The sequence below is a fragment of the Hydra viridissima genome, unplaced genomic scaffold (genome assembly GCF_058129835.1).
Source record: "Hydra viridissima isolate aposymbiotic clone 2 unplaced genomic scaffold, HvirCarnegie_v1 scaffold_9, whole genome shotgun sequence".
Lineage (NCBI taxonomy): Eukaryota > Metazoa > Cnidaria > Hydrozoa > Anthoathecata > Hydridae > Hydra > Hydra viridissima.
Window position 1 is genome coordinate 11960001 of NW_028324308.1, and position 20362 is coordinate 11980362.

The 20362-nt window shown below is 28.5% G+C and overlaps 2 protein-coding genes, 1 long non-coding RNA gene and 3 pseudogenes across 6 annotated transcripts in view; 2 read left to right on the forward strand and 4 right to left on the reverse strand.

Annotated features, from left to right (window-relative positions):
- The window catches only part of LOC149884072 (uncharacterized), a 1827-nt pseudogene extending 417 nt beyond the window's left edge, over window positions 1–1410 (reverse strand).
- The window catches only part of LOC149884069 (uncharacterized), a 15996-nt pseudogene extending 10497 nt beyond the window's left edge, over window positions 1–5499 (reverse strand). The window contains exon 1 of the transcript XR_016455729.1: window positions 5469–5499. The product of XR_016455729.1 is annotated as an uncharacterized LOC149884069 (transcript). The remainder of the gene's footprint in view (window positions 1–5468) is intronic.
- On the forward strand, window positions 1516–4220 carry LOC149884073 (uncharacterized). Of its 2 annotated transcripts, none has more exons than XM_090098084.1 (2): window positions 1516–1649; window positions 1919–4220. In XM_090098084.1, the coding sequence occupies exon 2, from the start codon at window positions 2181–2183 to the stop codon at window positions 4131–4133; it is 1953 nt and encodes a 650-aa protein (XP_089954210.1). In that variant the 5' UTR covers window positions 1516–1649; window positions 1919–2180; the 3' UTR covers window positions 4134–4220. The 2 variants fall into 2 exon arrangements, with proteins under 2 accessions (XP_089954210.1, XP_089954211.1); XM_090098085.1 differs by having other exon boundaries at window positions 2216–4220.
- A 1605-nt stretch (window positions 5500–7104) lies between the features above and the next one.
- LOC149884074 (uncharacterized) lies at window positions 7105–9240 on the forward strand. Its single transcript, XR_016455731.1, has 3 exons — window positions 7105–7345; window positions 7448–7566; window positions 7982–9240. It is a non-coding gene; the product is annotated as an uncharacterized LOC149884074 (long non-coding RNA).
- A 3969-nt stretch (window positions 9241–13209) lies between these two features.
- LOC149884075 (uncharacterized) lies at window positions 13210–14613 on the reverse strand. Its single transcript, XM_090098682.1, has one exon. It carries the CDS (start codon window positions 13702–13704, stop codon window positions 13210–13212), a length of 495 nt encoding a protein of 164 aa, XP_089954808.1. The 5' UTR covers window positions 13705–14613.
- Window positions 14614–15481: 868 nt separating this feature from the next.
- Window positions 15482–17551, reverse strand: LOC149884076 (uncharacterized; annotated as a pseudogene). The gene is made up of 3 exons (XR_016455925.1): window positions 17501–17551; window positions 16354–17326; window positions 15482–15654 (listed from the first exon to the last, which is right to left on the reverse strand). The product of XR_016455925.1 is annotated as an uncharacterized LOC149884076 (transcript).
- Between the last annotated feature and the right edge of the window lie 2811 nt (window positions 17552–20362).

Here is a 20362-nt window from a genome sequence, read left to right on the forward strand (position 1 = left end):
TTAACCTATTTTTATACTGGCTGCTTGCACCATCAGTGAAATAATTGATCTTCTGAACTTGTGGATATTCCTCTTTCAGAATTGGTATGATTTTGAAAATGTAACTGAAAACTGCCTCAGTATTGTGAATTAGATTGTCAGAGATAACACAATAACATTTGCTTTCTGGTGATTGGTTTCCGTTTAAAGATTGCACATATATGACAAATGGATATAGAGTTGCTTGATTTTTGGAAAAATAAGATGACTGAACTTCATCTTGTATAATAAATGAAAAATTTTCAGCAAAATCCATTTGCATAATACATTCATTTGGCTTCATGTTTTCTTTGAGCTGCTTTACAAACCATGTCTGGGATTTGCTGACATAGGTTATATAACTTGTCTGTTAACTCTTCTAGAAACTCATCAGGACTTTTAACTATAGTTTCTAAGGAGCATCTATCAGTCTTCAACCATTGCTTATAAGTTATTTCATTTGCTGAATCCCCTAGCAGATCATTTAACTTTTTTTCAATTCTCTCTTTTCCAGGATACTTCTCACACTCATGAAACATACATGGTTTATTTTCTATTGATCATGCAGCTTAGGCCATCAGATCTTTTGACTTTAATTCATTTTTTAATGATTTAACCATGAGATTTGGATTTTGATGGTCAATAAAAACACAGACTGTGTGCAAGCCAGATTTTCCTGCAACAATACAATGTTGTGGCCTTAAAGGAGCAAATGATGTTAGTCCCACCTTTACTATACCATTGGATTTTGATTCTTCTAACCATTTCTGGTAAAGTTCTGAAAGATTGCATAGTATGAGTCGCTTCTGAATGTGTTGCATACCATCAACTGTCTTTATGCTAATGTAATCCTTTGCTCCTGGCAATAACCTGCTGTTACTATCATCCTCATAAAAGTTGACAATTTGATTTACAACTTTAGTAGTCAATTTTTCAGGATTTTTTATGTCTGTTGATCTCTCACCAAGGATTCCTTTGATATCCCGCAAAGCTCTTGCTTGCTTCACCATATATCGTGTTGTTTTAAATTCATTTATTGTTTCCTGAATAGTCCAATGGACTGGAACTAAAGTGAGCAATTTTATTTTTTGTGAAATATTGATCTCATTATGAAACTTTTATTTAAGCTGTTCTACAATGAAATCTATAGAGGAACTTTTGAGCATACTAATTTGTAGCTCATCTTGTTCAGATGCATTCAAAGATTCATTTAGCAAGTTAACTTTAATTTTTATTTTATTGTCTATTTGTAGCATACTCATGCTGGATGATCTTTTAATAGGAGACACACCAAATTTATTAAGACAAGGATATATAGTATCAATTTGGATGACAGAGTTATTAGTTAATATATAATCTGGGTCATGTCTCTTGTCAACTTCTTCAACACTCTTGATTTTTCTTACACAACCAAAAGATATCTTTTTCCCAGGAATTAAATTAGAGTTCAGTTGGTTATGCTCAAGAGTGATGCACAGTGGGCCAGGTGGTGGAAAAAAGTATAAAAAAAATATTCTCAAAAATGACATTGTTATATACCATTTTAAAGCTTAAACATCTGGCTTTTATAAAATGTATATATTTCTGTACAGCTCTTATGCCGTTTGCATTTCAAGCTGATAATAAAAAAGGTTTTTTTTTTTTTAAATTTTTTTTTTTTTTTTTTTTTATTTAATAATATTTTTCGTGTTACTAATAAGCATAAAATTGTTTTAATTTTTAAAACTTCATTTTTTATTGCACAATTAAATAAAACTAAGTATTATCTATGAAATGAGCTATTCCAAAGTTATTTTGCAAGTAAGCTATATCAAATAAACTGGTTTCTAATGATGGCGTATTTAAAGTACTTTTTTTAGTGAAAATTTCATTTAAATAACAAAATACTTTTGCGCTCCAGGGTGCTCCAGAAATTTGAGACTTGAAATATCTTGCCCAATATGTACATTATCGATATATATTTTACCTATTGTCGGCGGATGTCAGCTGCGTCTCTATACATGATTTTTACAAGCTTCATTTTTGGGGCAGGGGGGGCCAACATTCTGGCATTTTTTGTGTTCCCAGCTCCAATCATCGCGATTTTTTAGCAAAACATCTTTTTTATCACATTAAAATGAACATATAAATATTTGGAGCTTGTTTCATGTCTGGTTGTCCAAATGTCTAATCAAGAATATATTTTTTGTATTTGTAGGCTGAAAATGACATACTTTGATATCTATGCATTCATCATGCATAAGCCTAATAATTTACAAATATCTGATTCTGGTATTGTGGACAAACTTATTGATGCTATGAATTTGCATTGCAACAAGCAGCAATTAGGAACAATAATAACGCATCTACGAGATAAGTGGCGCAAGTCATATAGCAGCATGGCTCGATTTGAAGAAAAGAATAAAAAATGGCTTCAAAGCCATGTTCCTGAAGATTTAAATGTAACACCAATACCTATTGGAAGACCAGTTAAGGCAAACTTTGATGACTACTCTACTAAAACCAAAAAACATAAAATTAGTCACTTAACTGAAATGTATTCTGCTTCTGCTTTACAATTTGCTTCAGAAATTAAACGTAGAAAAGAAAATCCAATTGAAAAAACCTCAAAAAAAGATGGTAGAATGTCTAAAGATGAAGCTCTTTGTCTTCTTTTAGATGCTAGATTGACAAAAGCTTCCTACCAAATTATTCGAAATCAAGCAGTTGAAAAGGGAGTTGATATATATCCTCCATATAATGATGTCCGTGATGCAAAGCTGTTATGCTATCCTGCAGATATAACTGTCTCAGACTTTTCAGCTGAAATAAAACTGCAAGCTTTGGTGGATCATACAGCAAAAAGAATATGCAAGGCACAGTATGATGTCCTTTGCACTGAAGGCACTCCAGATAGACTTTCTCTGAGATACAAAATAGGCTTTGATGGTGCCACAGGACAGTCCATATATAAACAAATATCGCAAGGAACGGTAACAAGAAATTTAAACAATGAGCAGGCACTTTTTATTACATGCCTAGTACCATTGGACTTGTGTGGCTTTAAAAATGGAAAACGGTACCCAGCTTGGCGAAATCCACGACCATCATCAACAATGTACTGTAGACCTCTGCGTTTTAAATTTGAAAAAGAAACGACAGCAGTTTCTAAATCAGAAGAGGATCTCATTAAGCTTGAGATTTCAAATTTGCAAGATACTGAAGTTGATATAAATAATAAAAAAATCAAAATACATCATATAATACAAATTACTATGATTGATGGAAAAGTTCATACTGCTCTTTCAGATGTTACAAATTCTAGTCAATGCTGTACTATATGTGGGGCAAGTCCCAAAGGAATGAATGATATTGAAAAAATGGCTTTGAAAAAGGGTATAACAGGCAGTTATTCATTTGGTTTATCATCCTTACATGCTTGGATACGTTTTTTTGAATGTTTATTACATATTGGATATAAAATGACTTTGAAAAAGTGGCAGGCAAAAACAGTAGAAGATAAATTCAAAGTAAAGGCTCTGAAACAACAAATTCAAAATAGATTTAAAGATGAAATGGGCTTGATAGTTGATGTTCCAAAATCTGGTGGTAGTGGAACATCAAATGATGGAAATACGGCTCGAAGAGCATTTCAAAATGCGGAAAAGTTCGCAGAAATTTTAAATATTGATGTTGAACTGATTCTAAATTTGCATATTATATTGACAACAATTTCATGTGGTTTAGACATCGACACTGATAAATTTGAGGCTTTCTGTTTAAAAACAGCTCGACTTTATGTTCATCATTATCCTTGGTACTATATGCCCCAATCTCTCCACAAAATTTTAATCCATGGTTCTGAAATTGTTAAAACTTTAACATTACCCATTGGTATGTATTCTGAAGAAGCTCAAGAAGCACGCAATAAAGACTTTCAAAACTATCGTGAACATTTTACAAGAAAAACATCTCGTGTGAAAACTAACCAAGATTTGTTAAATCGACTATTGTGTACATCTGATCCATTTATTGCATCTCTGAGAAAGACAGCAGGAAGTCACACCAAAACGAAAAACTTACCAGCTGGAGTTATTGACTTATTGAGATCATCTACAGATGATATTAGCTTATAAATGTGTCTTATGTACCTTTATAGTTTTGGAAATGTGTGTACCTATATGAAAGTGTGACTATGAATTAAAGCAAATAGTTATGCTCAATCATATTATAATCATCAAATTAATTTGCATACCAAGTTTAGAAACAAATGGCTTTAAAAATAACCCTTTAGAACTAAGCATAAATATCTGTTGCTATGCAACTGGGGTTGCCATGGCAACCACAAAAAAATCATCATGCTCATTCAAATTATAATCATCCAATTACTTTATATACGAAATTTTGAGGCCTATGGATGAAAGGAAAAAAAGTTATGACTTTTTTCCAAAAATATGGGATTCTGGCCCACTGTGTGATGGTTGTCAGGTTTCCTTTAACAATCTTTGAATGAATTGAGAAAGGGTCACAACATGATTTATGGTATGTTGAATAGTAATTAATAAATTGTAACCTGTGGTGAGTGCAAATTTTATGCAGATGAATATTTTTTATTCCAGTTCTTAAGGTCAGCAGGTATTTATCTTTATTTTATATTTCTGAAATTTCAGACTGACTGCAGTATTTATTTTTATGACAATCTAACTTTAGTTCAACACCAATAGAACAAGTATTCATGTTTATCTAATAAGTTTAATCAAGATGAAATATTATTGAGCCTTCTTCTGTATAAATTTATATGAAGTTATATAGGAGTAGTAGGTTCAATAATGAATTGATTCTACATACATACATACATACATACATACATACATACATACATACATACATACATACATACATACATACATACATACATACATACATACATACATACATACATACATACATACATACATACATACATACATACATACATACATACATTACATACATACATACATACATACATACATACATACATACATACATACATACATACATACATACATACATACATACATACATACATACATACATACATACATATATAAGATCCAACAATTAATAACAAAGTTTATTAAACAGAAAAATGTTAAGGTAAGTTATTTTGAGTTATAAATACTTATATATTTACATTTGCAAAAGGGTATATTATATAGAATCATTGGATTTTTAGATAAATAGTTAAAATTAACTAATAAAATTGAAACTCAAACTTTGTAAAAAAATTTATTTATTTAAACAAAACATCAAATCAATATTATAATGGCTTGATTAGTCTTGTTCTACTTCTTATTGCCAGTAATGTATGAACCCACTATCCTACTTTTGCCTTGAATTATTAGCAATTCAATCAACTGTAAAAAAATCAACATAATAAAGATTAAATTGCAATTTTATGATTAAAAAAATTTATTTTTGAGTATCACCTTTGAACAATAATGCAGGCTCTATAAAGTTATTACCCCTTTAGTTGTGCTCCTATCCAGTATAAAGTCCAGATCAGGGAGAAAGTAACCAACCATATCTTTTTTAAAATAGGGTTATTAAAAAATGCTGCCATTTTTGTTGTGAACATGACAAGTTTGTGATGTTTACATTTTTATATAGTAAGATCTAATGGCCTTATTTGCTGTTAAGATCAGATCAATACAAAGTGTTAGAAAAATTTACGAGCTATCCCCAAATGGCTGAAAATGGGACTTTTTAGTCAAGTGGACTATATATTTTTAGATAAAACTGATTTCTAAAATGTAACAAGCTGCTTACGTTTTGCCCACTTGTTGCAGACAATTCTGCTAATCAGAAAACTAACATGTAGACTAACAGCTAAACATGAAAACTAACAGCTAATCAGAAAACTAACATGTAAGGACTTGTTGATGAATAGAATGCTGGGGGTACAATATAGCAATGCTGGGGGTACAATATAGAAAATATCCCCTTCTTTAAAATAAAATGCTGGCCAAGGAAAAGCTAAGCCTTCAGCTGCAATAGTTCTAAAAGGAACTGTGTTGTCCTCAACAGCAGTAAAAAAACCTCATAACACATCGTAAGTAAGGCACTGAAACTGTGAGATAATAAATACTGTTTCTTCTCCTTTTACTTGAATTTCTTTAATAATATAAGCACAAGATTGAAAACCATCATAAAACCATAAAGATGATTCAGGACAATATTTAACTCCATTAATCTGGATGCAGATAACAATATTTTTTAAAAAAGTTACTTGATTTAATTCACAAAAAAACTCCATTACTAATTTCTCCAAAAGAATTATAAAAAGATGCAACAGTGTTTAAAACCATACTTTTCATGGCACTTAAAGGCATATTTCTGAAGTTAAAATGCCTTATATTTTTTATTACTTGATGTTTCCTCTCAAAAGCCATACACATGTGGTATAGTGAACCAAATAGTGAACCACATAGAGAACCAAATTGTCTGGATTGCTGAGGATAATGAATAAGAAAATGAAGTTTTGGTATAAACTTATCTGGGTATAAATTCATAAAAAGAGTATGATGGGTTGCAATTGCTTCTTCTAAAGACATGAAGTAAGCCTCAGTGGTAACTGGAGAGAGACACATTTGAAGAATACGCAGCAAATGACAATCAATAGTGATACTTCTTAAAAAAATTGGTAAAATATGACAAATAGAAAGAACTTGAGCACTGCCAAACTTCTCCTTAATAACCAAATCTACTATCAAAGGTGGTTTTTCACTGTCTTTTGGGTATTGAAACAACTTTACAAAGCAATATAAAATAAAATTAATTTAAAAATAGTAATAAGTAAAATATAGTTAATATTAAATAAATAGTAGTAAAGAACATTATTAAGCAACATACAAATTCAGTGAACTCCCAATATCTTGAAACCTCCAAGGGACCAAGAAAATAGTTGAATTAGCAATATTATTATAAATAATTAATAATTGAAATATAATATCTATATGTTCAAAAAAGTTTGTTTTTATTATCAATTTATAGTATATATATATATATATATATATATATATATATATATATATATATATATATATATATATATATATATATATATATATATATTATCGTTAAGATCATAAGGTCATATTATAATTGAAGTAAGTATAAGAAACAGTTATATATGCATTTTTATGAGATAAAGTAGAAAGGATTTAAGTTTTTATTAGATAAAGTAGAAAGAATTTAAAGTAGAAAGGATTTTAATTTTTTAAATCGTTTGTATTTTGTTTGTTTTAGATTTTTTTTTTTTAGTAGTTTTATTTTTATTATTTTAGTTATCAGAAGGAAAATAGGGGTATGGATGTTATTTAAAGTTGTACTAATGCTGTTTCCATAAAATTGTTATTTTTACTTTGAAATTTCTGTGATGCTATTAACTATTTTTGTTCTTTTTTAGAAAATTTAGAAAAAAAAATTAAAGTTTTGTGCCAACACTGACAACGCATGTCACATGTTATTGTATGTAAAGGTTAAATGTTGCTATGAAGATTACAGTTCTTTTGAGAAAAAAAGAAGGTAAAGAGAATTGTTTGTAAATATATGTTTTGTATCTTTTTAAATTTTCTTGCGTCATTTTTAGAATTTTTGTTTGCACACGTTTATTGTTTTCATATATGCTTTTTTGATATGTATGAGTGTGTGGTAATAAGTGTTTTATAGTTGTTTTATCAATGTGTTTTTATAATAATGTAGAGTGTTTTTTTACTGTTTGTGTATGTGTTAATATGTGTTACATAATTGTTTTAAAAAGGTGTTTAAATATGTATATAAGGTATTTATTTATTTTAGTATATATTTAACCTTATATACATATTTAAACACATTTATTGTGCTTATAGTTTGTACATATGTTTATATTATGTTCTTTCCGTGTTTTTAAAGTGCTGTGACATGGTAAACATCTACCTGAAAATCAATTATTGTATTTTAGAGAAGGAGCAGAACAAATGGCTTTAGATCGTGCAGCTCAACTTGAAATGCACCTAACGGCATAGTTTAAGTTAAATACTGAAAATGAAAGAGCACATTTCTATTCTTATGTAGACATTCCTTATGACTTTATATTTGATGATAAACATTGTAAATGGAAGGTTAGACAAAGGGGTGGTAATAAGGTGATAATAAGAATGGATAAAGGGAATCCAACTGGAGAATTTTTTTTTCTTAGACTGTTACTTTTGCATGCAAAAGGAGCAACATCTTGGGAGGATGTGCATACTGTTAATGGTATTGTCCTTAAAACATTTCGTGAAGCATGTGTTTTGAAAGGTCTGTTGCAAGATGACACTGAATGGCAGAATACTCTTTCTGAGGCGGTTTTAACACATATGCCAAAGAAAATTAGACAGTTGTTTTCAATTATTTTGACCTTTTGTGAACCTGACAATTCTTTACATCTCTGGAATACATACAATTTTTTTATGATGGAAGATTTCATTCACCACTCAGTCCCACTTCTAATAGCTTAACAAGCTACTCTTCATCAAATTGAAAAGATTATTAATCAAATGTGTTATATAAAACCATATTTGTTTATAGTTGTATATATGTTTAAATTATGTTGTTTCCATGTTTTCAAAGTGGTGTGATTTGGCATTATGTTGAGCAAGATTGATAACCTTGCCAGCCAAGCGATGTACTTATAGCAGAGTTGTGACTTGGCAGCATTTAGTGCCAGGGGGAATTACTGCTTTAGAGCTAGGTTGTGTTGTCTAGCCTTTTTTAATTATTCTCAAAAAAAATATATAATAATGTCTGTTAATGTTTAGCGTAATGTGTATGAGAGTATGCAACCTTGATCTTTAAATCTAGGGTGTTTTTATGTCCTAAATTTGAAGTAATTGAATAACTAATATTGAACATAAAAACAAATATACTTTTATGTATTTATATGTTTAGTAAAAAGATAGATATAGTTAACTTTAAATTGGTTTTCTACTTTTGCCTTTCATATTTTAATTTGGTTTGTTATCTTCACTGGATTTTAGGATCAAGGATGTAAATATTCTATTGTTATGTGTTATTGTTTTGATGTTTTGTGTTGGTATTCATTTTTAACAATAGACACCTTCATGTTGGTGACTATTGTAAAAAATGAATAATAGGTTGTTTCATTATTGTTACTTACTGCTTTCATTTATTTACTGAAAGCCAAGACAACATTATGCTAAAAATGCAATTTATATCTTAAATTGGTTTATATATATATATATATATATATATATATATATATATATATATATATATATATATATATATATATATATATATATATATATATATATATAGTATTGTTAATCCTTTTGTACTTCGAAACAGATTTTGTTACATTTTCGATGAATGTTTATATTAACTGCCATGTCAAAATGGGTTACTATAAATAGGTAAATCGATTTTCAGTTTTTATGTGGTGTTTTATTTTTGTTTTTTTTGTTGTTGTTGTAATTATAGTATCATAATTCCATTTTTTTTTTCTTTAGGATTTACGATTGACGCATTTATACGATTTATAAAAAGAAACCTGATTACCTTTTATTGTAAATTTTGGTCAGTTAAAATGATATAAATGTATGCAATTAGTTCAATTATTTTAAAGTTTTCTCTATTTTAAGCCTAATAATTTGCTGTACGTAATTTAGGGAATCTTTTTAAATGGGTGGTTAATATTGTAGTTTAGCGCATTTTTCAAATATCGAGTTACTTAAATTTTATAAGATTTTTAACTAATTAATTAGCTTAGTTTGCATTTGCAACACTTTTGAGGAAAGAAAAAATTTTTATATGCGTTAAATTCTTATAAATATTAAAAAGAAAAAAATTCTTATACACGTAAATCATTGTTTTACATTTCATTATTCTGGTAAAAGGTCTTCATCAAAAACTTGATTACTCTTAATAAAAATAGCGCTATTCTCCTGACCACCATTCTGGCAAAAACGGGGAAGGGAGGTCCTTTATTAGTGTCAAAATATTTAAGAGAATTAAATTTCGAGTAACAAAAGGAATTTTTTGTAAATGGTAGCAAATTACCGTTTACTAAAAACTATTGAAACAGAGGAAATATATAAAAAAATGGTCAGATTAGTGTCATATATAGTGTCATATATATAATGGTCAGTTATTTTTAATAAATTTATTTGGTTGTGCGCATTTAACGTTCTAAAGACAATTTCCTGTTTTAAAGAAAAATGTATCAAGGGGATACCAAAAAATTAATAAATCATGTATAATTTACGTTCGCTTAATATTAATCTTATTAATTAAAGTTCATGTTATAAAAAATATAACAAGAATATAGCCTTATTTTTTCGTCAATTTAAAGAATGATAAAGTGTTATTATTTTGTGTTAGTAACTAAAAACATATTGTGTTGAACTTAGTATTGAGGAAAATGGTTCTGTCTAACACTGATATGATCTATGTCAGTTGTAAATTACTCAATGTTAAATAATTGTTAAATTATTTTACCTCCGCACACTTTTTTTTTAATTTTACAGATGGTTCAATTTTTTTAATTTGAAGGGGTTTTTCTAAAAGGTTATTAGTTAAGGCTTCGCAACTTTAAATTGTGGAAAACAGCCACTATAAATTAACAGACCGACGATAACCCGTATTACGGGTTGCTTATTGCTAGTTATTATTATTATTTTTATTATTATTATTATATTATTATTATTATTACTATTATTATTATTACTATTATTATTATTACTATTATTATTATTACTATTATTATTATTATTATTATTATAATTATTATTACTATTATTATTATTATTATTATTATTATTATTATTATTATTATTATTATTATTATTATTATTATTATTATTATTATTATTATTATTATTGTTATTATTATTATTATTATTATTATTTTTTTTTTTTTATTATTATAATTATTATTATAATTATTATTATTATTATTATTATTATTATTATTATTATTATTATTATTATTATTATTATTATTATTATTATTATTATTATTATTATTATCACTATTATTAAATAATATTAATAATATAAATAAATATGTAATATTAATAATTAACAACCCAAACGTCGTTTAAATGCTAAGTAGTAACTACCTTGAGAAAATAAAATAAGAAAACTAAAATAGTAAAGACCTTATAAACAAAAATTGCAAAGATTCTTTAAATTCGCGCTATTTTTTCCTGATAAAATAATCTGTTAAACATAACGCTTTACAAATATGAATTACCATACTAATGATTTAAGCACCATTTACGCGTTATAACACTTTCAACATAATTTCAACTTAACATAACGGTAAACATAACGCCAAAATTTTCGTTTACGGTTATGTAACCGTTATTTTTGCGTTATGTTTTTTGCTGCGTATACATAAATGAGATATACAGACTTAAAGGTGAGTTTCCACTCATCCTTTTTTGCTACGGGTAGGGAAAGGGATGGGAAAAAAAACGAATATGGACAGATCGGATGGGATATATTCATTTCCACTTGCACTGGTCAAACTTGCTTTACTTTAACTTTCACTTTTAAGTAATGATAGCTAAATAATAAAAATGGCGTCTTTATCGATTCTTAGCAGAAGAACTTTACATTTGTTATTACTGAATTATTTAAAAATCAAAAGAAGGCAAAAGTATAAAAAAAGGTTTTGGGTCAGAAAATTATTTAGAGAAAGAAAAACAAAAGGAGCATTCAATTTATTTATAAAAGATATGCAACTTTTCGATCACGAATTCTTTTTTAAGTTTTTTCGAATGACACCTACAAAGTATGAACATTTGTTAAGACTAATTGCACCGGCGATTACAAAATCTTCCCTCAGACGCGAGACAATTGGAGCGAGTGAACGTTTAATGGTCACTTTGAGATATATTTTTGGAGGCACTTCACAAATAGACCTATCTGGTATGTTTCGAATAAGTCCGACTTCCATAGGAAGAATAATAAACGAAACCTCTACTGCTATATGGACTATTTTGTTGGCTATGGAATATATTAGCTATCCAAAAAACAAAAATGAATGGAGATCTATAGCAAACGAATTTGAGAAGAAATGGAACTTCTCCAGTTGCATAGGGGCTATAGATGGGAAACATATAGTTATGCAAGCCCCTTCAAGATCAGGCTCGTTCTACTTTAATTATAAAAAATCTCACTCTATTGTTCTGATGGCTATTTGTAATGCAAACTATGAATTCACACTTGTTGATATTGGTGATACTGGTAGAAACAGTGATGGTGGTGTATTCAGAAATAGTAAAATGGGAATTGCTTTTGAATCAAAGTTATTAAATATCCCAGAACCTTATGAACCAATAGGCTCAAACGTAAAACTGCCATATGTTCTAATTGGAGGTGAGGCATTTCCCCTCAAAAACTATTTAATGAAGCCATACCCTAAAGAAATATTATCTTTGAAAGAAAGAATATATAACTATAGATTGGCACGTGCACGCAGAACAATAGAAAATACTTTTGGTATTTTGGCAGCAAGATGCAGAATTTTTCGCAAACCAATTATTGCAAAAGAAAATATTGTAATTAACGTGACTAAAGCTGCCACTGCTCTGCATAACTACCTTATGCATGGTCGTCAGTTTGAACCATTAAATCAATATTGCCCTTCAAAATTTGTTGATTATGAAACACCATCTGGTTTGCAAGCTGGTGAATGGCGAAGTGATGTTTCTGATTACCAAGGAATAACACTTTTACAAAAACAATTAGGCTCAAATAACTATACTCGTGATGCAAAGGCAGTGAGGGAATCATTTCGAGACTTCTTTAATTCTCCCCAAGGACAGGTTCCATGGCAATATGATATGGTTACTCATACTCAAAACACATTTGATCAAAGATGAAATTCCTCTTCCTTTATATATATATATATATATATATATATATATATATATATATATATATATATATATATATATGTGTGTGTGTGTGTGTGTGTGTGTGTGTGTGTGTGTGTGTGTGTGTGTGTGTGTGTGTGTGTGTGTGTGTGTGTGTGTGTGTGTGTGTGTGTGTTATATATATGAATATATATAGTTTTTTTAGTTGCTTTATTTGTTTTTATTTTTGAAGTATTTTATTGTTTACCTTAAATGTATATATTGAATGTAAAAATAACTAACATCTTCGTATATGAAATATATTTCATTCATTGTCACTTTCCATTTCAAGGAGGATTTCCATAACTTTTATTTTTGCTAATTTGTTTTTCTTTTTTGAAAGATTATGAAAAGAGCTTACTAAGCTTTTACAGAATAACTCATCTGGATCACTTTCATTTATTTTCATCAGTTTATTTTGCTCCACATCATTCATTATCGCTTTTTCAAGAGCAACTTGTAATGGGTCAATTTTCATTTTTCTTTTCATATGATTTGGCGATGAGATAATCATCTGAGGTGATGTAATTGAATTTATAACTGTTTCATTTTCTACTAAAGTCAAATTATCTCTTGAACTTGATGCTCTAATGGAATTGTCTATATTTTCAAGTCCTCTGTGTTCAACTAAATGTTGTGTTGCAAAAATATCGCATTTTATGTTTGAACTAGTCGATTTTACCCCAATGACATCTTTCAAAAACATTAATTCTGTGAAGAATTGGCATGATGGTAATTGTTCCCCACCAGCTCCAGACATGGTAGCCTTTTTTTGACGATTCAAGCATCTACGAAAATTTTCTCTCAATTTCGTCCATGCTGAAGTCAAAGTTTTTTCTACACACAAAAAGAAAAAAAAAAAAAAAAAAGGTTACGTTATGTAAAATAGGTTACGTCATTTTATTATTTAGAAATTTTTGTTTAAATTTACTTGGAAAAATAAATAGCTACCTTCTATTTTTAATAAAGTTGATATCTGCCTCCATGCTTCAACTTTTAAAGGTGTTTCCTTATGTGCGCGAGTTGTTGTGTCCCATAAACATGGAAATTTTCTCACTTCTTCTATTAAATGAGCCTCCAAGTTTGTTGGAACATTTTGTATTCTTGAAAAATCCACATTTAGTTCATTCATTATTAAATTAAATTTATAATAATATCGTAAATCGGACAGTTCACTTCAAAGTTTAATATTTTAACATTTTATTCGGGTATTTATACAATTTAAAATTAGCAGTAAAACTAACAAAGTTGTAATTGTGAGTAACTAAATATCTTAATGATTTCCATTTTGCTTCATAGTAGGAAAATAAAAATATACGCGTAAATAGCTTTAAGTAATTACATACATAGTTATAGGAAAATAAATGTTTTTGACAAAATTACGAAATTAAAGCTTTATGACAAAATTACGAAAATGGAAAAATTCTTGGAAACTTTTACACTTTTTTGTTTTTAATTTTCGAAAATTCTAGCAAGGTGATTGGCTGCTCGTTTCGCTATTTGCTTATTTACGGGAAAAAGTTGATTTGAGATTAACCTTTTCCCGAGACAGATATGATGGGAAAAACTAAGCTGCGGGAAAATCAAATTACAAACTGCGCATGCTCACGTGATTAATTTTCCCATCCCTTTCCCGTTCCCGTAGCTAAACGGATGAGTGGAAACTCACCTTAAGAGTTCGAGCTATTTCTAGTGATCGACCGGTGTCACGTTAAATAAGTAGCCCGTTAAAAAAGTAGACAAATGTTTATCTGCGCATGCGTTGATTTACGGATACTTGTTTAACGCCATTATAGGCGTTATTTTATAGGCGTTATCCCGTTAAAAAAGTAGACAAAATGAGGAATCAAGACAATATTTTTAACACCAAACGTAATTTTAAACTTAATTTTAACTTTTAAATTAAGATTAAGTTAAAGTTTTGTAAAATCCTTATTAAAAAGTATGACTTTTTCCTAAATTAGGAGCGCCGCACTGCCCTTGATTAACGATCTTATATTGTATTGTGTCTTATGTTTATAGATTGTGATATAACTGTTGCAATATGTTTATATTTTGATATCTGGCGCGCACCCCACACAATGCCTCCTGGATAAGTAATATTATCTCAATAGTATTTCTGTAATAGTATTTCTAAGAGTCATTTTAATTAAAAAATTTTTAAAAAAAGCAGCTTAATCTATAAATTTTCTGCTGATGAAAATTTTCATATAAGTATAAAAAGTTTAAAGTCTATTACACTTAATAAACCTAGGAATCCATTTCTGATCTGGAAAACGAGTTAAGGGTTTGAAATTTAACGAGTTCTAGGTTTTGATCTAAATATGATCTTAAACCTTCCATAACGTTACAATTAAAAACCAGCATTATCCAAAATAAACCGTCCAAAAACGCTTACGTGGGATAATGTGTAAGCGATTAAATCATTTAGAAGATTTCAATTACGTGGAAACAAAATGAGAAATGTAAAAAAAAGACATGATAACATATTAAATTGTTAAAAATTTATTTTCCAAAATAAATTTACATTCAACTTTGTATTGTTATTAAACTTGTGTCCATTTAAATATACCTCTCTTAGATTTTGGATTGTTTGCCTTCTCAAATAAACACCAGGGATCGAGGTTTACCTATCAAATATACTTTTAACATAAGCAATGGAATCTTTTTCTTTAATTACTGCTAGCCATAAGAGCTTAAGTTGTCGTACCTAAAACTCAAAATGAAATAAAAAAAAAAAGAAAAGAAGAAAGTTTTCATTCTTATTATAATTAAAATTATTATCTAGATAATTATAATAAATTGACAAATGAAACAAACAAAAAAGACAATTATGTTTAAATTTAAAAAAGTACTTGTAACCTGAAATATAATCAGGCAATCTAAAGTGAAATATAATAAAAATAATATTAGAAAACTATTTTTAACTTTTTTATATTTATAATTTATATTTATTAATTATAACTTTTACTTAATAGTTAGAGTGATGATACAACTAGAATTTAAAATACAGTAACAATTTTTTTAAAACTAATTAAATTATCATAATAAATCTAATTTAAAAAACTCTACAAAAAACTCTAATATAAAACTGAGTAAACTCTAGTCTAGTTCCATCTTTACTACTTGTAACTTTAGTTCTAACTCTAAGTTATAACTACTACTTATAACTCTACTTGTTGTATCTCTACTAATAACTCTAATCTAAAACCGAATCAATCAAAGACACTTAAAATTAGTTTTTTTAAAATAAGTTTTTGTTAAGAAAATATTTTTATGTATTTAAAAAAAAAATTTCAAGACATTATGCTCACAAAACAAAAATTAATAAACCAAATATCTAACTTTTATTAAGGTTTTTCAAAAAATTATTACTACACAAAGTTTGTAAAATAACTGATTCACTTACCAAAACAAATCAAATAAATGAAAACTGCTATTATCACATGATTAGGTCAGCATAATGTAAATATACATTCAAATGTTTTTACTATTTTATAATCTAAAGAAACACTACATCAATATTATTTTATTGTACAGTGACAGAAATTATCACATTGAATTGATAATGAGCATACTTTTTTACCAAATGATAAAGAAATGTAAGGAAACAACTCCGTTTTTTTTCTCTCAATACACTGCAGGAAAGGAGACCTCATACTTTTTTTGTCCCAGATAATTAAACATGAATCAAAAACATTGCATAAAGCAGTAGCATTTGCAATAGCATAAGGCCCACAATCATTTCCATTGTCTTGCTTTTGACATCTTATGACCTCCACATTCAAAGAAGAAATACATTCATTTATTAACAACAATTGTGCAACTCAGTGTACCAGTAATGGAACAGTGCCTTTATTAAATCTAGTAAACAGTGAATCATAATACTGAACAGAATTAGAACCATTTTCAGATGTTAAACTACTTATTTGAACCCAATGCGAATTTCTAACATTAAGTATCTGAACAAACTTTCCGGAAATAGTATACCTACCAAAGTTTTTTGAATTAAAAATCTGAGAACTCTGAAATCTACCTACTTCAGAAAACTGGTGTTAAAGAAAGCTTTGTGCAATATCAATCAAAGTATCATTAAGCCAACAAGATGGATGTTTTAAAACATCTATGCACAGCTTGACTGACTGCGCTGATAATGTTGAATAAAAATTATTATCTACAGAAATTGCAGGACAAACTAATCTTTTGGATTTAGATATACTTGCGTTCGTTAAAGAAGTTGGATGCTTTCTCTTGCTGGATTTTAAAAAAATTTTTTTTTAAATCATTTTTTTTGCAATTAATTGTTTAGTCATTTTAGGACAATAATCATGCTCTTTTAAAATCAATTGGGTGGACAATGCTTGTTTTTCTGATAAATAAGGCTTTATACATAATACAATTTACCATCTAAAGTATGTAAAAATTTAGATTTAATTTTATGATAATAATTACTTATTCAACAAAGTATAATGTAATGTTTACATACCAAATATTTTGAATTTTTTTACATACTTTAAAAAAGATTTAAGCTCTGATTTGTAATATTTCATCCTTACATCAGAGAGATATTGTTTAACATCTTCAACAGAATAGTTATGAACAGGCATTTTTCAAATTAAATTTTTGACTTGTAAATTAGAAATTTAAGTCACTTTAAATATTTACCTAACAGAACAAGGCCACTTATTTAACGATAGATTTCACATACCTAACGGAAACTTAATATCATATCATGCCAATGCACTATGGTTTCTGAGACGCGATTTTTTGGCATAAATTAATAGCTTCAATTTAAAGACAAAATAGCTAATAACTTTTATTTCTCAAGGTTGGCAATATGTTCTAAATATTTCATAACTAAGTTTTATATGATTAATATATACATATATATATATATATATATATATATATATATATATATTGTAAAATATATCATTAGATGAATTCATATTAAAAAAGTCAGTTAAGTTTTAACTATATTTCGTTATCCAATGTAATTAAATCTAAGTAGTTTACGGAAATTAAGTCCTCTTCGGAAGTTGCATCGTCTTAGCCGTCATCGCTTTCACTACCCTCTTCGTTTTCGCTAAGTTGATGTTGCGAGGTATTAGATGGCATTTCTGTTAGTAAACTTATTACCTCAGAAGGAAGAGGTAACTTAAGATGATTCTGAATTCTTCTATGTAAGTTAATACTGGATGTGATAGGATCTGAGGTATCTAAGGCTCTATGAAAAATATCTTCTAGATTTTTTTCTCTACTGGTTTTACGAGCATGAAATTGTCTCTCATGTTTAAAAACTTTATGTCTGGCTTCAGACCCTTATTCACCAAAATAACCTATTGGTAGTACTGTATTTTCTAGAATTTGTCTGCCATGTATTAAAACTTTATGTACAGTTGCAGGCATCGGATACCAAGGATATTTAGACATATAATGTTTTGCCGTATCAAAACAATATTTTTCAAATTTATCTAAATTAATTTGATACTGGGAAGAAATGCATATAAGAATAGTTTTAAATTTTTTTATCAATTCTTCATCCACGTTAGTTATTTCGGAAAATTTTTTAACATTTTCAAATGCTCGGCGTGCAGTATTGCCGTCGTTGGTACTTCCAAAACCTCCTACTTTTGGTTTATCCACGTGAAAGTGTAAATTTTTAAAGAACCGTTGTTGTATTTCTTTTTTTCTACATAAAAGAATTTTCTTGTTACTAGTACCACGAATTTGCCATTTACACAAATCATATCTGTATGATATGTGGACGATGCATTCAAAAAATCGTTTCCAAGCATGTAGTGGACTAATGCCATACTGCAAAGAATTAGGTTTAGGCTTAAATAAATCTGCGGTTTTGAATTCCTGCACTTTAACAAAATCATTGGGAGTAGCTCCACATATTGGACAAGCTTGGTTTGATTTTGTTCCAGTTAATATATTTAAAATTTTGCCATCAATTAGCGTCATAAATAAAGTACAGCTGATTTGAATTTTTTTGCTATTAGAGAAATAAATTGTTATTGGCTCTAACGTATTTATTTGCCCGTCAATATCTTGTTTTAAAATGTGTTCTGTGGATTCTTTTATGTATTCGACTTTTAACGGTCTAGAAAACCGCACAGATTGAGTAGTGCGATTGTTCCATAAGATGTTATTATCTTCTGAGTTCAAACGGAGTGGTACAACAGTTGCCACAAATAAATTTGAATCAGAATGACAACCAGGTGCATCAAATTTTTGTTTATAGGCAGAATGACCGGAACTGCCATCAAAACCATAACTAAATATCATCTCGGCTATAATTTCGTTAGTATTAATGGATTCCATGTGCTGAAAAATCACTTCTTCTTGTAATTGTACAATACGTTTCACTGTATGGTCTAACAAATTCTTTAATGGTACTTGTGCAATGATATCGGAAATTGATATACCATCTGGTCTACATGCTGATTTATATTTCCAAATCTCTTTGTAATCTGGATACATTTTACAATTTTTGATAACAGCACCTTGTCTAATGTTTTGATACTGCTGTTTACTTAAGTTAGAATCCAAAATTAACTCTAATGCTTCTTCGGCTGTATAACGTACTGTTTCTTTTTTTGGTGAAAATATAGTTTTTTTAATTTTTTTTGGCCGAGATGGACTTGTGTTCAATTCTTTTAGAACCAATGCTAAATCACGTTTCTTTTGCTGAAGCGCAGCCATACCTGCTGCTTGTAATATAAGAGATGTTTCGTGCAAATTATCCCGGCATAACTCTGATGCTTCCAATCTCTTGGCCCGATCCGATATTTCGGTATATGATAACCTTGGTCGTCCAGAAGATGTTGATGGAATTGATTGACTTGAAGATGTTGATGGAATTGCATCATCAGTAAATGTAATTTCCCTTTTCAACCAATCTGAATTTTTACTTTTAAATCGGCATATTGTTCTTTGACAATCTGACCATTTTCGCTCAAAAGAATTGCACAAACGACATATTTTCTTTTGAATATTATTACTAATAATTACTGTTTCATCATTTCCAACTATTTGAATGACGTGCTCAAAAACATTTGACTTTTTCTCATTTGTATCTTTCTTTTCCAGCCAGACATTAAATAAATCTTCATATTTGAAACGGAACATCACTGCATAAAAACAGATATATTTTTAATTGGGGCAACTAGGGGCAAGTTTTGAAAATTGGAATATACTCCTGAACATTACCAAAATTCAATCATGTAAAAATATTTTTGGAGAAATACGGAGATTTTTTTAAATGTCATATCAAGGTTTTGAAAAATGTCAAGGAAGAAAAAATTCTATACACGCGCTTTTATAAAATCAATATAATAATGCAGTATTTTAATTTAATTTAATAATTTTAAAAAGTATATACCTGTATAAAAATAATTTTCTTTACAGCA

Bases quoted from the DNA above. Each gene is read 5' to 3' on its own strand.
- LOC149884075 (XM_090098682.1), bottom strand. From the start codon at position 13,704: ATGTCTGGAGCTGGTGGGGAACAATTACCATCATGCCAATTCTTCACA.
- LOC149884073 (XM_090098084.1), top strand. From the start codon at position 2,181: ATGTCTAATCAAGAATATATTTTTTGTATTTGTAGGCTGAAAATGACA.